The following is a 14,951-nucleotide window of genomic DNA, read 5'->3' on the forward strand; positions in this document are numbered from 1 at the left end:
ACGCCTTAACCCACATTTGGACGGCATGCCATTCGACAAGCACGGCGACGACGTCGACCTACGTGGCATTCTACTGTACAAAAGGACCCCGTCGATACATCACAGTCAACTCCTTTCCACCATCGATTGGGTCCTCTAGAGACACTCCCTCACTATCTAGAGTGCTATCTCCAGTAGAGCAAGAGTAGCCCAACACATTAACATTGAAATTACATCATATCATAAATTACAGTGACTAAATAACTTAAATCCTCTAATAGGCTAATTCCGAGGGATCTCTCTGCCAGTGACGGTGCGAGGCGACCGCTTGAGCATATGCGCCCGCAAATGAAGCTGCATCAATCACACCCTTAGTGAGCTTGTCAAAGAGAGACGTGTCCTGGCTAGTGAGCTTTGGAGCGACGACTACACCGTCTTGAACGGAGAAGCTTTTACCTCCATCAGTGCGGTTTTCCACAGGGATGAGCTTGCTGCCCCACTCAGCCGAGGTGCCGATGAGCGCAATAGCCTTGAAATGCGCGTATGCTTCGATGCACCTGAGGTATGTTAGAAAAGTTTAGCAGCTTTCGAGTACACCTACCAGTGTTTTACGCGACCAAGGTTGAGAGTCTTCTTGTATCTATCATCACCATCGAGGAAGATCACACTGTCAAATAGAGTCGAGCGAGCAGATTCGAAGGTGAAGTTCGTTGGCAACTCTTGACCCTCTTGCTTGCCATACGTTGGGCCCTTGCGCAAACCAACGACAGCAACGATGTTGCCGAGTGCTAGGAATGCATTCTGGATGGCTAAAGCCTGCTGGTGATCGTAACCGTCAGGTGCAACAAGTGCGATGAGACGACCTTCTGGCTTGAAGACGTTGTTCTTCGAAAGCATAGATATTGGATTCGCACCATCACTCTTTCTACCGTGGTTTTTCTTAACTGCAGGCGGACACTTAATGCCAAGACCCTCACTAACTTGGACTGCCATATCATGGTCGATGTGGTTTAGACGCTCAACCATGCGTGTGCGAACGCCAACGTCATCGCATCTACCCATCTCGAAATGCGATGTAGAGACAAAGTTTGCTTTTTCGATATCGGATAAGGAGTTGAAATGCAACGTAGCTTGATCGTAGAACTCAAAGAATTTCTCACCGAGGTTTCTTTCACGTTTTCCACCAACCTGGTAAGGTGGAAAGTGCAGACCACCTTCCTCAACAGACGCAGGTTTCGGGTAGTTATTGAACCTATTTGGGTAATAGTTTGGACCATTAGGAATGACTTTGCTGGAGTAGCCATCACGGAGGGTGTTCATGAATGGACATGCTTGCGGAAGTGGCTGATTGATTGGAAGCTGCGAGAAGTTGATGCCACCCAAGCGTGAAATCTGTGTATCGAAGTACGAGAAGTTACGGCCCTGTATATTGTTAAATAAATAATTTTCAAGGATAATCACTCACATGAAGCATTGGATCATCAGAATAGTCAATACCTGGCACGATGTTTTGCGTGCAGAAAGCAACCTGTTCATTTTCGGCGAATTGATCAGTAACCGTTTTGTTGAGTGTCATGGTTCCAACCCATTTGATGGGTACTTCCTCTTCTGGGATGATCTTTGTGCAGTCTAACAAGTCAAACGAAAATTTATCCTCATCCTCTTCCGGTACCAGTTGAACACCAAGTTCATACTTTGGGTAGATACCGGAGTCGATGAACATTTGTAAGTCGCGTTTGAGATAATCTGGGTCTTGACCACCCAGCTTGAGAGCTTCGTCCCAACAGAGGGAGTGTTTACCAAGGTGAGGTTTCCACTGGAACTTAACAAATGTACGCTTGCCTTCCTTATTAACGAGTACGAAAGTATTCACACTAAAACCTTGGACCATACGGTAGGATCTTGGGATGGTTTGGTCTGACAAAATCCAAGACACCATGTGAGGTGATTCTTGCAGGAGAGACATGTAATCCCAGAAGTTATCGTGCGCTGTTTGAGCCTGTGGGAGACCCCCTTTAGGATCTGGTTTGGCCGCGTGAATGAGATCAACGAATTTAGTTGGATCTTGAATAAAGAAGACTGGAATCTATCGAGAAGTGAGATGTGGTATAAAGTGCTTTCTGTGGGCTTACATTGTTTCCTACTATATCCCAGTTTCCTTCTGAAGTATAGAAACGTGTCGCAAATCCACGAACCTCTCGAGCAGTCTCTGCAGCTCCAGCGCTACCTAAAACTGATGAAAAGCGAACAAAAGTAGGTGTCTCTGTTACTGTATCTGTGAGGATCTTGGCGTGGGTGACATCCTCTAAACTTGTGTGAAGCTTGAAGAATCCATGAGCAGCGTCACCACGAGCATGTACAACACGTTCTGATGAGCATATTAGCACGAATAATATCAGTAAATCAATCAGTCTCACCTGGAATGCGCTCGTGGTCAAAATGTGATATCTTGTCTCTAAACACAGGATCACTCAATAAGGTCGGACCTCTACGACCGGCCTTCATTGTGAGCTCTACATTGTCTGCTTTTGCACCGAATGTAGTGCGGTGTATTGAGCCTTCACCTTCAGCTGGTACATCCCTCGTAGCCGTCGCTAGTTGTTCGAGCTTTGTGTTCTGTTGAACTGGTTTATTAGAATCGTAAACTGACCTGGATTGCGTCAAAAATGATGGGTTGTGAAATGAAATCTTACATTATGTTTTAATAGTTGGGAAGAAAGAGCAATAGGCGTGACAAAGTCCTTCAACTCCATTGGTGTAGGAAGTCATGACGTCATATAACAGCTTGTGAATGAATGATTACATAAAAGGTGAGCGTGGGAGTAAAATGTAACTCTGTTCTGAGCGCATATTAGTGGCTCATCAATACTAAGCTTGAGAGCGCCACTCATTCACGAGCGTTTATCTTCGCCGATCGCAAGTTAGAAAAATATGTGATGTAATTGGCCGAGAAGTATTACTAAATGTATCAAATAAGTTACATGTCTATTTTAGCTTTCTTGGATTTATGGATGTCTACGTCGTCACTGGTGGCATTATCGTTAGCGTGTTCTTCAGAGCTGTTTTTGGTGTTTTGTGGCCCGCTGTTTGGCTTTGCTAGTGGACCCCAGTTGGCAGGATTAGATTGGTACCTTCTAAGCTTTTCTTTACTTCCAAGTAGATCAACAACGGCTTGGTTGTGAGTCAGGTCAGCGTCAACCCTATTAGGAGTTACATCAGTAAACCGCATCGATGTAGCAATCACACCCACTCAGCTTCTTTCATCGCCAGCACGCGCGTAGGTGAGCCCTCTTTTATGTTTTCCAATTTGATAGGATGTGTTTTCATCCATTTCCTGAACATGTCATGTATCACTCTTGAAGGTGCGTTCGTTTTTATTGATCCCGCCAATGCATGTGATCTAGACACTTGGTAGCCAGCGTTAACAAGGCCAGAACTGGTGTGTGTGAGATAATAACTGGTAAACTAGTCGAAACCCACGCTATTGTGACCATCGGTGGTGCAGTCATTCGCATCGCACTTGCGACACTATCAGTTGTAAAATAGAATGGAGAATCTTCAAGCTCGCCATCAGCGACAGAGACCATACCCTTCATTCTAACGGCTGTGCCATATTTATCAGCATTCTGATCGATATGCTCAAGCATGCGCTTTGTGAAATCTTTATTGTGTATTCTATCAATCCACATAGGACCATTTGTGTGGTATTGTGCACCACACTCAGAGCATTTGTCAGATTGATTAATCGCTTGAGCGGCTTGGAATCTACTTGAGGTGTTGCCCTTCTCGTTCGTCTTGACGGTGATTCTTCCGAATGGTTGTATCGCGTGTTGGCGGCAGAAGCTACAGACGTGCACACTTCCTGTCTTACTGAATGCTTTCTTGACTTCTCCTGAGCCATCGTGTACCCTGACCCACATTCTAACGTAGAAATCAATAGAAAGACTCATAAGTGGTTCAATATAGCGACCATATCTAGCCGCTGATTGTGATAGAGAATTGAGAATCAATCTGAGAGCCTTGCATAGGTGTTAGTGGTGGCCATAATAGCATCATTAACTTACCCCTTCATGTGAATACTCTGCCCTGATTGGTGTACCACCGTAATTTGCGTAGCTAAGACTCATGAGATCGGTAGCTTTACAAGAGCATTCAACATACCATTTCTCTGGATAGTTTGTGCCTGCCATTACGGCTGTATCTGTGCATGTAACACAAAGAAGGCCTTCCTGGTGTCAAATACGATACCCAAAAGGTGATTTACCCACCTCCAGAGCTTAAACATTGCACTGCAGCATCTACAAATGGAGCAGCAGTACCATAAGGGTCTAAATCTACGACGTCAAACTTTGAACCCGAGCGATGCTGGTACATGAGAGCACTTTGGGTGGTAATTAGTATAGGCGCTTCTGCGCGGATGCTCACTCACCTGGCATCACCCTCAACTGGTTTCACTTTGTCAGCGACGTTGTTGTACTCTGCGTTCCTGCGAATAGCTTCTACAGCGTCTGGGAGGAAATCGTTTGCGTATATTTTACTGCTATGGAGTTAGCTATGGTGGCAATCCTTATATATCCACTAACTCTGCATTTGGAATCTCCTTCGCATATCTGATGGCTCTCAAACCCGTAGCAGATAGGGCATCTAAAATGCTGAATTTAAACTTCCAATTGGCGTCCTATGCGAGTTACAATCAGCGTTGTCGTATAAGCATATCCCACGCACCTCTTCTGCATTCTTTTTACCCTTCCGTTTTGACTTAAACTTGGCAGATTTCTCAGCCCGTACGATCTCAGACCATACTCTGATAGCTGCTACTGATAAATCCCTATTAAACTCCTGTATTGGGTTTATGAATGCTTTGTTATCACTCGTCTCACTGATTGGTACGAGGATATTAGCAGAATTCTCCTTTGTCAATCTATAATTATCTGGCACTGGTTTATCCATTATGTTCAGTTTATTCACTTTCGTAAGTAACTCTCTTATTATCGACCTGACACTCCTGATAAACCTCCCGGTCGTCATAAAAAGAGAAGACAGTAAGGTGAAAAAACAAGTGAAATTTATTATCTAGTACAAGCCATCTAAGTAATCTGAAGTCTTTTTTGGTGTTTCTGGGGTTCTTTCCAAGGTTTCAACCTTTGGTTTTGGTTGTTCGAGGTATGGTGCGATAATTTCGTCAAATGAGGCGGAATCTAGTAAATCTGGTTAAACGAAAAGTTTAGAAAGCTATTGATACACCCACCTTCGCTCTTTGGTGCTGCAAAAGCTGCGTTTTGTGCGACTTTCTTTGATAATCCAGCTGTAATAATGCTACGGATGGAGACATAATCCAATGGCTGTAAATCTTATTAGTCATGTCTCAAAAAGATATCCCAACTCACCCCTTCATCCTTCTTTGGCGCATCTGCCTTCTTTGTGGTCTCAAATGGCTTAAACTCTGCAGCCTCCTTGGCTTGTTTATCAACAACTTGCTTCATTGTACCGCGTGGATTGTCAATCTTACCCAAATGAGCAAGTACATCACCACGTGTGAGCATACCGTGTCTACCTGTACCTTTAATTGAGCCAGCGTCAGATATGCCATTTTCAACGAGTAAACGTGAAACTGAAGGGAAGAGTGGCTTTTGTGAGTCAACGTGAGTATCTTTAGGCTCTGATGCTGTGGTTGATGTTTCTACTGGTTTGACTTCCTCCTTGGATTCCTCCTTTGGGGTAGTTTCAGGTGCGGTTTCAGCAGACTGTGCGACGGCGTCTGCGGCTGATAAATCATCGCCTTCCTCTCCGAGTACAGCTATTGGTGCACCGACTGGAATATTCTTTGCACCGTCGTTTAAAATGATTTTGGCGACAACACCGTCATCCTGAGCTTCGACGTCGATTGTAGCTTTGTCTGTTTCCTAATATGACGTTAATTAATGATGTGCCATACGCTAGATATCCTACAATCTCTAATAAAACATCGCCAGCACTGAATGTCTCTCCGGCTTGCTTTTTCCATGAGGCGATACCACCTTCAGTCATTGTAGGACTCATCTGATAGTTATTAGATGTACACTACACGCTATATTTCACTCTCACCGCTGGAAAATCGAACTTCTTGAGCTCATTGTTGACGATAGTTGTAGTGAACGTCCTAGCAGCAGCTATTTAAAAGGTTATCAGTATATTCATAAAAATGTATGATATCCTCACTCCTGTTTGATGCGGCTACCGCCTTTGCTAGGGCTGTTCTTGTAAGGTAGCTCATGGATGTTTGGTAGAAGGAATCACTGGGGGATGCAAACCTATGGACAAAATGAGGAGTGTACGATAAATTAATAAATTAAGGCGTTCCATTTGAATATCTAGTACATTTCTATCTACTCACATTTACTTGCTGCTATATCGGGGCAAGTGCTCAAATAGAAAGGCTGGTTATAAAATTGAAAGCGAACCGAATATAACTCGTTAATAACTTGCTAATGTATTATAAGCACTCAGAAACAATGGCAGCTCGCTCAGTTGTGTTGCTGCATGTCGTTGGCTTCTCAAACGAACACACTAGGTATATTAAAAACGGAACTGATACCTCCTGAATTTCTGTTGAATAGATTTTATTTACTACGGTTGTTACAAGATACTATTAATAAGTTTCGCCAAAATATTCAAATTACGAATAAACTATAATAGTAAGTAGTCTTACTTGGAAAATATTTCTGTGGCACATAGAAAACCATAACGTTGTGTTTGTTGTGTGTCATGAAACAAATGATTCCCTCCTGTCACTAGTAATGAGAAAGTTTGTGAAACCCTTCAATAATGTCTACATAATGTGTAGAAAGTTGTTCAGGTAACTTACATACTTAGAGAAAGCTTACCTAGGGTTCTTGATGTTCTAACGTTTCTCCGATGTAGACTGAGGTGAAAATTTTTCATCAATTCAATATACACGCTTTTGTGATCAGCTACGGGACATAAATGTTTTCACTTATATTTCTGAAGAACACATCAACTTGCTGTTTATTCCCACAACACTTAACTGCTTAACATACTAGTATTCCTGCGTACAATGTATATACGATAGTGCTACACGCTAAACATACACTTAACCTCGCAGGACACTGACTTTACACGGGATGAGCTCCGTCGTATCAGCTTGAATAAGCCATAAGGAACGAAAATGAAGGTACTGTAAGAGTTCCAGCGGAATGAGTCCCCCAATTAATATACCGGAAGTATTCCTATTAATATCTGAATAGACATGATGAAGTTGCTAATATCAATATTTCAATGCTGCTGGAACGACCGAAGAAGTAGGTCTGATAAGCAAACAAATGAGTAACCAGGTAACAAATAGTCATATATAAGAATATAGCAACTTCAACCAATCGGATAAACAGGTTGGTTATGTCATGTTGACCGACCCCTGTCATTTTCCGCGGCATTAAAAGCACTAGAAAAATCAGAATAGAATACACCACATCGGTATAAGGTACTTAGTGATTATTCCAGACGCCGTGTTAGAGAACCCAAGCGGTCATCAGTTACAGCGCTGTTGACCAATCAATATGCACTTAATAAACGTATAATGAGCCTGTATTCAATAATATTAGCAGCATCAACAAATGCCGACAATAATACATCTTCATACAACCGATTTATGGTTTCTTTGATGAAGTTTCAATTGACGGCAACCTCCCCAGTCATGACTGTGATTGTTGACAGTTCCTGTATGAGGTAGTATATTAACCACGAAAATCCTTCTTTCGTTACTTTGAGCATTTAATATGTCTGCAGAGTTCACAAATTTGGTACTTAGAGCTGAAGAAGAAGGTTTGTAGATCTCATATCAACTTGACATTCTGACACCAAAAAAGAAGCCAACTGTGGTAGTAAATACAATGATAACTCCCTACAAGGGTGAGTGTATTCATTTTTTTGACTCAATATTCTCATGCCATCACAGTCTCCGTATTGGTGCCATCTTTATCGTTTTAGCGACATCTGCGTTTGGTACTCTTCTCCCAATTATCACCGGTAGAATAAAGGGCTTGGGATTGCCTAAGATATTCTATGACACAGTAAAGGTGTGTAATCTGTCACACAAATTGCAACCGTCTCATTCGTCTGCAGTACTTTGGTTCCGGTGTCATCGTAGCAACTGCTTTCAGTGGGTGAAGATAGTTATGAAATAATTATTTTAACACTACTTCAGTTCATTTGCTCGCTGAAGCTTTCGAGGAACTCTCAAACGAAGAGTGTCTTAGCGGCGCATGGAACGACTACGATTGGTCTCCAGCGTTGGCAGAAGCATCAGTCTTCGTAGGTATACCTTAGACTATTGAGAAGGTCAATTAACAAACCACAACAGTTCATCTTCTTCGCTGAGTTGTGGGCTTCTCGCTTGGGAAATAAATATCTCCAAAGACGTGGTCTGGAATACGACAATCACGGTCATGAAGGTATTGGCGGAATTGCTGGATCACATGGCGCAGAAACTCACAACCCAGAGACACCACACCTTCACGATGCACCAGCAGCTACGATCGGTGATCGCAAGTCAGCTGAAACCAACGACGTCGAGAGCGTACACACAGCGCACAGTTACAGTTACAACACCATGTCAATGGTCACAGGTGTTGCGATCTTGGAATTTGGTGTTCTCGTGAGTAACATATTCGATCATCCTAGTCTATCTAACAACACAGTAGTTCCACTCAGCTATTCTTGGTTTGACACTCGCAACCACTGCTTCTGACGAGTTCAGAGTTTTGTTAATCGTTGTCGTCTTCCATCAGATGTTCGAAGGTCTCGGTTTAGGTGCTAGACTCGCTGAATTACCACTTAAGCAATGGTGGATTCCATACACTGGAGCAGCATGCTACTTTCTTATCACACCAGTCTTTATTGCTATTGGATTGGGTGTACGCGAGACGTACAACGACGAGTCAACAGCTGCACTCATCGTCTCTGGTGTCCTCAATTCTCTTTCGGGTGGTATTCTCCTTTACACTGGTTTAGTTGAATTGTTGGCACACGATTTCATCTTCAGCAGCCACATGAAGAACGCATCAGATATATATGTCTTATATGCCAGCTTTTGCGTTCTCCTAGGTGCAGGTTTAATGAGCTTGCTCGGTTACTGGGCATAGACGGGATGTCTTTGTCTACAGAACAATAGTTATAGATTTGGATTGATTATTCTCTTGGATTACCTTTTATTTGCGTTACTATTTACGTTTGTACACCATTTAATTGATTATATTGCATTTAGAAGTAGTGCTAAGGGATTGAGGTTTTTTCGTGGATGATTTTCCCTTTAAAGAGCAAACAATCTGTATGACATCTTATTCTTAACTTGAAATTAGTATCTTACGTTGCGGAATAGTTAGACACCGCTCACCTTGTTGTGGGGTAATGCTTTGATTCTCATTTCCTATCGACAAAACTCTTGTAACTTTCTTTTGGATGTCATTTATGCATTGATTCTAACAATTTGGTGTTGCTACAGGGAAGTTGTACAGATGTTTGCGTTTTAGTTATACTGTTTACAGTGCATTGTGTTATTAAATTTCGTTGATTTCATGTACAGAGATAACCTCACAAACGATCCAATGAAAGCTAACATATGGTGTCCTTTACAAACATTACTAGATAAAATAAGTTAAGCATCATCTATTTCAAAGCAGATATGTATTTTTCTAATGGATGCTTATTAATTTCATTCAAAACACAATTATTGAGTGTAATTCGCAATGCTTTGTAACAATGCAACACGAGAAGGTGAGAACGAGATTGCTACAAAATGGAAGATAGCCTTTCAGGGTCTTCCCAGTCGTTTCCGACCAACAGTCATCGACAGCCTCTTGCAAGCGCGATCTCAGAAAGCAACAACATCATCAGACTCAAACTACAGAAGGGAAGTTGTTATCACAGTCACAACACGAGTGTCATTAAACATTTTGAGAAAATTTGTGTGTAAAATTTTCGAAACTGATGTATTCGATGTATTTGAAGTTGACATGACCAGAAAGGCATAAATTTAACCACCCTTCTTCTTGGAGACACCAACGGTCTTACCGCGTCTACCGGTAGTCTTGGTGTGTTGACCACGGACTCTGATACCCCAGAAGTGACGGAGACCACGGTGAGCACGAATCTTCTTGAGACGCTCAAGATCGTCACGGAGCTTGGCATCGACTTGGTTAGAGACGACTTGGTAGTTCTTACCGTCGGTGATGTCCTTTCTTCTGTTCAAGAACCAGTTTGGAATCTTGAATTGGGTTGGGTTTTGGAGAATGCTGACGATTCTTTCGAGTTCGTCAGAGTTAAGTTCACCAGCACGCTTGAAGAGGTCGACATCAGCCTTCTTGATGACGACGTTTGCGTAACGTGGACCAACACCCTTGATTTCAGTCATCGCGTATTGGATCTTTCTCTTACCATCGACGTTGGTGTTGAGAAGACGCAAGATATGCTGGAATTGCATATGTGGCTCTGGGGCTACTAGGCTGGCCTGTAGAGTGTGAGTCTGGGTGTCTTTCTGAGTATAGCGGGGCGATACGAATGAGTGGGATAAGATGCATCAAGTTATATAGCGACGTCGGATTCAGGCCAGCAAGCTAATATAATATCCTTCTGTAATAAATATCGTACCACCCGCGCTGGATTATTTTCCTTACCATTTTTGATCTTGCACGCTCGACTGCAAGAAATTATCTCAAGAAATCTTCTCGAGAGGCCACAAATTTTTGATTTTGATTAAGCGCCTCTTAATTCAAAACGACCAAGAGTGGCTTCCAAGAGCAGCTTCTTGGTTGGTAATTTAGAGTGAGTCTCTACTGGACTCGCACATCAGCACACATGATAGAAAAGCCCATGGTTTTTAGGGCTCACTTACTGGCACCTCTTGTGTTAAGGTGCACAGCCAGGACGTCTTCCCGTAAGCTCAGGCAGAGTGGCTGTGTATCTGATGATTTCAACTTTTTAACTGACACTTGCTGATGTGTGGTACTTCTGATGAATTTACTGACAGATCATTTAGGAATGTATATTATATTGTATTATATTATGTATAGCTAGATGTATTTAATGCACGCTTTATAACCTGTGCTGTGGTTCTCGGATCGCCTTAGATCATATTAGAACACCTTAGGTCATCTCTCTTCAAGTTGGCAGACATTTCCATTTGAAATAGCATTTATTAATATTAGAAAACACGAAAACAGAAGGTTAGACGAATAAAATGAACTCCAAAAAGCATCGTGGGTATTGAATACGAGACGTGTTTGTGTTTGTAAAACTAAAGTGAGAAATTGAAAGTGAAAATCTAAAGTTAAATTAAAAGTATTTACTTCCTAGCTTTCCTAACACTGAATGACCTGACGAGTTCATCCAATGGGGATGCCACAGAGTGTCTATTATTACTATTTGTGGATTGTCCATTATTATTTGGGGCAGCAGACAATAAATCGTGGCTATTTCTGGATTGTTGGTCCCAATGGCTGAATGAATGCTCGGACTGTGACCTGAACATCGATCTATCACTATTCGATCTGGCGAGAAGGGAGTCTCTTCTTGAATGTGATGATGGAGTCGATGAACGTCTGCTTCCTGCAGCGGCAGCTCCTGCTCCCGCTAGTCCACCCGCAGCTGCACCTGCACCTGCTCCTACACCAAGCATGTTGTTGTTTTGTGACGGCGTAGCGTTCACAGAACTTGCGGCACCAGCGCCAGCTCCACCTGCGGCAGCAGTAGCACCACCACCACCACTCATCAAGGCAGCTTCCTGGGCTTCCTTCGCTTGAAGTGCTCTGTTTTTGTTACGCTTGCGAGTGGCCAGGAAGAGTATTAATCCTACGAGCGCTAAGAAACCTACGATTGAACCAACGATAGGACCAGCGATCCAGGCTTTGTCGTTTCCACTGTCGGAGTTGCTGAGGGTAGCGTCCGGAGAAGCAGATGCTGAGATCCTAGTTAGTGGAAATAAAATAGATGGCCTAATAAAACTCACTGCTTGCGGTAGAAAGGGTGGAAATACTGGAGAGGTTTGATTGAGAGGACAATGTGGAAAGGTTTGACTGCGAAGATATTGAGGATACCGATGACTCTGAGGAGACCGATGATTCTGACGACACCGACGATTGTGATGAGGCTGAAGATGCTGACGATGCTGATGACCTTGAACTAGCTGCACTGGATGCACTAGACGCACTAATCTGACTGATCACGCTGGCACTAGATTGACTAGCTAAGCTATTTTGCTGACTGATGACCGATTGGCTTGATAAAATCGACTGGCTAGCAAGAGAGAGTTGTGAGATTACAGATTGAGTTGGTACGCTCTGCATAGACATTCTGGATTGATTTGCGAGGCTCCTGACATCTTCACCGATTATTGTAGTTCTGCCGTCAGTAGCAGGTGTAGGAAAGGCATAGCTGGGAGCTGGAGTACCAGTAGCTAGTACATCAGTGCTACCACCGTCGTCATACCAAATATCCCTCTTATTTGAACGTTTGAACCTCCTCGAATTCCTCGTCTTTGAGGCGTATGGATGAGGATTTGACATGGTTATTGAACCGACTAATTAATATTTTAAATGAGTGTGTGTTTTAGTTGGAATTCTTTTATTTTATTTACTCGTATATACGCAAGGAGATCGACTTGGAGGTCTGCCTGATCCAGGCCTCAGTGATAAAAAAAATTGCGAGACCTGATTCATCCGCAGACAAGTATGTTTGAGATCTACGACAGAATCTTATTATATCTATCTTTCTACAGTTTTTATTTGGAGGACAACGCTTGGGCCTTGTCGTGCTCCTTCTATGACCACATAGGTGGGTCGTCGAGTCTAGCGCAGCGCATTAAAGGGAGAAGATGAGAGAACGCCAGGCTGATAGATGGCTATGACTACAGCGCTGAGCTCAGACGAAGTGGATGCGTTGTCACTTCGTCCGCACTTTAGATGTCACTCCGTACCCTCCTAGTAGAAGAAAGCGTGGGATGACAATGAAGGGGACAATAGACGTGGCTATACGCTTGACAATGAAATGATGTAAACATCCATTAGATTCCTGGGTGTGTACTCACTGAGTTAGGTGGTATTAGAACAGCTAGCAGGCGATATCGCGGAGAGGCACGACGGTCCTCATGGGCTGCAAGTGTTCTCGCAAAGACAGCTGAAGTGATGTGGTGATAAGCATTAGGGCTTTTCCCTCATGCGATTGTATCTGTGCTCCTGGAGAGGGTTGAATTCCCGATCTTCCCTAACCTCAAATTCCTACTGGCATTGATTCAGAATGGTTATGACGAGGGATGTAACTATCGTGCCTGATGTTAACTACTCGAAATTATGGACAATTATCCCAAACTCCATAAGCTCAAGGAGTACAGAGAAACACTGTTTTGATTTCATGTTGCGTCAACACTATAAGTTGATTTTGACAGCATTTCATAACTTTGCTTTTGTCTGACTTTTGCTATAAAGGATTACATGTGAAAATGGTGTCGGAATAAACCACACAAATTATACTAGACCCCGACGCAGCTCGAGCAATACAGCGTGGCATGCTGATTAGTGCTGAAATATTGCTACCTTCTAAAAAAAGTCAGACTGTTAGAAAATCTTTATCTAACAGGGCACTAGAACTGTTGTTTTTTCCAGTGTTCACTAGTATCATGTTGCCGTCATAGTGTTTAGAGATTATCTATACCCTTTGATTGCGCAAATCCTCGTATTTCTAATAGTAACATGTTCGGCTAATAAATGTGTCGTTGGGTAAACGACCTCACAGTTAGCTTTTCTCTAAATAACTTTATTATGAACTTTTATATAGGAAATAATTCAACTTGCCTGTTTGAGATGATATTGAGATCTATTTGCGAGGTAGTACACATGTTCAACGACCTCCGTTTTCCAAAGGACTACGATTATTCTTGTAATTAAATAGGACATTTAATGTGAAGAGAATAAAAGGTAATACGGCATCCTTGTATTTTTTTTCTAAGTGTTCCTTTATGTTGTTGGAAGTATGCCTTCGGGCTGATAATGTAACACTTAACAACACACTCACCACAAACAACCACTTTTCGGCCCTAGGCCATCCTTGTCCGATGTTACTATGTGTATGCATAGAAATATGTATAAGTAGAATGGGTACAAGGAATAAGAACCAGTTCTGTCCTTTATAACTCATCGTGAATATTACCTAAGACAGAACAGTACGGCTTGCCGTCTTCGTTGGATTTACAAGCATACCATGGCCTCGCATTGCAATCTATTTTGCTAGCTGGCAACTTAGTGAGAGACATTGAAACATGGGCCTCCCAATTACCGCCATGTGTTAAAGTGAAACAAGCTTTTTTTATTTTTATTTTTTGCTAAAATATAGTACTGCATCCATCAATCCATCATGTATAGTATCTCTAGTTGCAGTGGTGGTACATCCACCTCCATTTATAAAATAGAGAGTGGCGCCTGTGTCCTCTGCTGCATAAGTCAACGTTTCCGTTGCACAACTAGTAAACTATCCGTTAGCGTGTGTGAAAAACCATTTTGCCATGTCTATCACAACTGGACCAAACGCTATAGCAGTTGCATCGGCGCTTAAAGGCCATTCGAAATTACGATTTTTGACTACCGAAGGTAGTATCACGTTTAGTCCACCACCAATCTTCGCTGGAACAACATCCATTAAGTCCTAACCTTTTAGCATGTGTACCGTGGTCGTCTTTTGAAATGATCAATTTGCCTGTTTCAGCGTCTACGTAGTCCAAATCTTGGTCGGCTACAGGCGGTCCAGTGTAGTCGTTAAGTTGAGCTGTATTAATGGTTAAGACTAAGTCGTCATCACCATCTTTACGAGTGATGTTATTAACAACACCGCTAGCATTGCTATAATGGAATTGTACCGCTTGAGATCCTGGTTAGGTTAGGTTAGGTTAGGTTAGGTTAGGTTAGGTTAGGTTAGGTTAGGTTAGGTTAGGT

The 14,951-nt window shown here is 42.6% G+C and overlaps 6 protein-coding genes across 6 annotated transcripts; 1 reads left to right on the forward strand and 5 right to left on the reverse strand.

The window, feature by feature from the left end:
- Positions 1-253: 253 nt before the first annotated feature.
- Positions 254-4,929, reverse strand: WALSEDRAFT_65849 (catalase-domain-containing protein; the record flags this gene model as incomplete). Its single annotated transcript, XM_006959925.1, has 14 exons — positions 254-536; positions 581-1,401; positions 1,445-2,065; positions 2,112-2,347; positions 2,397-2,629; positions 2,961-3,179; positions 3,230-3,415; positions 3,460-3,998; positions 4,044-4,095; positions 4,141-4,204; positions 4,248-4,360; positions 4,409-4,516; positions 4,563-4,657; positions 4,705-4,929. The coding sequence occupies 14 exons, from the start codon at positions 4,927-4,929 to the stop codon at positions 254-256; spliced, it is 3,795 nt and encodes a 1,264-aa protein (XP_006959987.1).
- Positions 4,930-5,052: 123 nt separating this feature from the next.
- WALSEDRAFT_65850 (single hybrid motif-containing protein) lies at positions 5,053-6,232 on the reverse strand (the record flags this gene model as incomplete). Its single annotated transcript, XM_006959926.1, has 6 exons — positions 5,053-5,177; positions 5,228-5,321; positions 5,367-5,882; positions 5,929-6,018; positions 6,064-6,128; positions 6,178-6,232. 6 exons carry the CDS (start codon positions 6,230-6,232, stop codon positions 5,053-5,055), a joined length of 945 nt encoding a protein of 314 aa, XP_006959988.1.
- A 1,633-nt stretch (positions 6,233-7,865) lies between these two features.
- Positions 7,866-9,116, forward strand: WALSEDRAFT_21316 (ZIP zinc/iron transport family; the record flags this gene model as incomplete). Its single annotated transcript, XM_006959927.1, has 5 exons — positions 7,866-8,051; positions 8,098-8,134; positions 8,180-8,286; positions 8,336-8,629; positions 8,676-9,116. 5 exons carry the CDS (start codon positions 7,866-7,868, stop codon positions 9,114-9,116), a joined length of 1,065 nt encoding a protein of 354 aa, XP_006959989.1.
- A 798-nt stretch (positions 9,117-9,914) lies between these two features.
- On the reverse strand, positions 9,915-10,839 carry WALSEDRAFT_48276 (ribosomal protein S13). The gene is made up of 2 exons (XM_006959928.1): positions 10,647-10,839; positions 9,915-10,480 (listed from the first exon to the last, which is right to left on the reverse strand). The coding sequence occupies exons 1-2, from the start codon at positions 10,647-10,649 to the stop codon at positions 10,007-10,009; spliced, it is 477 nt and encodes a 158-aa protein (XP_006959990.1). The 5' UTR covers positions 10,650-10,839; the 3' UTR covers positions 9,915-10,006.
- A 557-nt stretch (positions 10,840-11,396) lies between these two features.
- WALSEDRAFT_61222 (hypothetical protein) lies at positions 11,397-12,630 on the reverse strand (the record flags this gene model as incomplete). The annotated part of the gene is made up of 3 exons (XM_006959929.1): positions 11,978-12,630; positions 11,629-11,928; positions 11,397-11,583 (listed from the first exon to the last, which is right to left on the reverse strand). Coding segments are annotated over exons 1-3 (1,041 nt in total), but the record flags the coding sequence as incomplete, so codon positions are not given.
- A 1,957-nt stretch (positions 12,631-14,587) lies between these two features.
- On the reverse strand, positions 14,588-14,884 carry WALSEDRAFT_65853 (hypothetical protein; the record flags this gene model as incomplete). The annotated part of the gene is made up of 1 exon (XM_006959930.1): positions 14,588-14,884. A coding segment is annotated over one exon (297 nt), but the record flags the coding sequence as incomplete, so codon positions are not given.
- Positions 14,885-14,951: the final 67 nt, after the last annotated feature.

Source organism: Wallemia mellicola (assembly GCF_000263375.1).
Source record: "Wallemia mellicola CBS 633.66 unplaced genomic scaffold WALSEscaffold_21, whole genome shotgun sequence".
Lineage (NCBI taxonomy): Eukaryota > Fungi > Basidiomycota > Wallemiomycetes > Wallemiales > Wallemiaceae > Wallemia > Wallemia mellicola.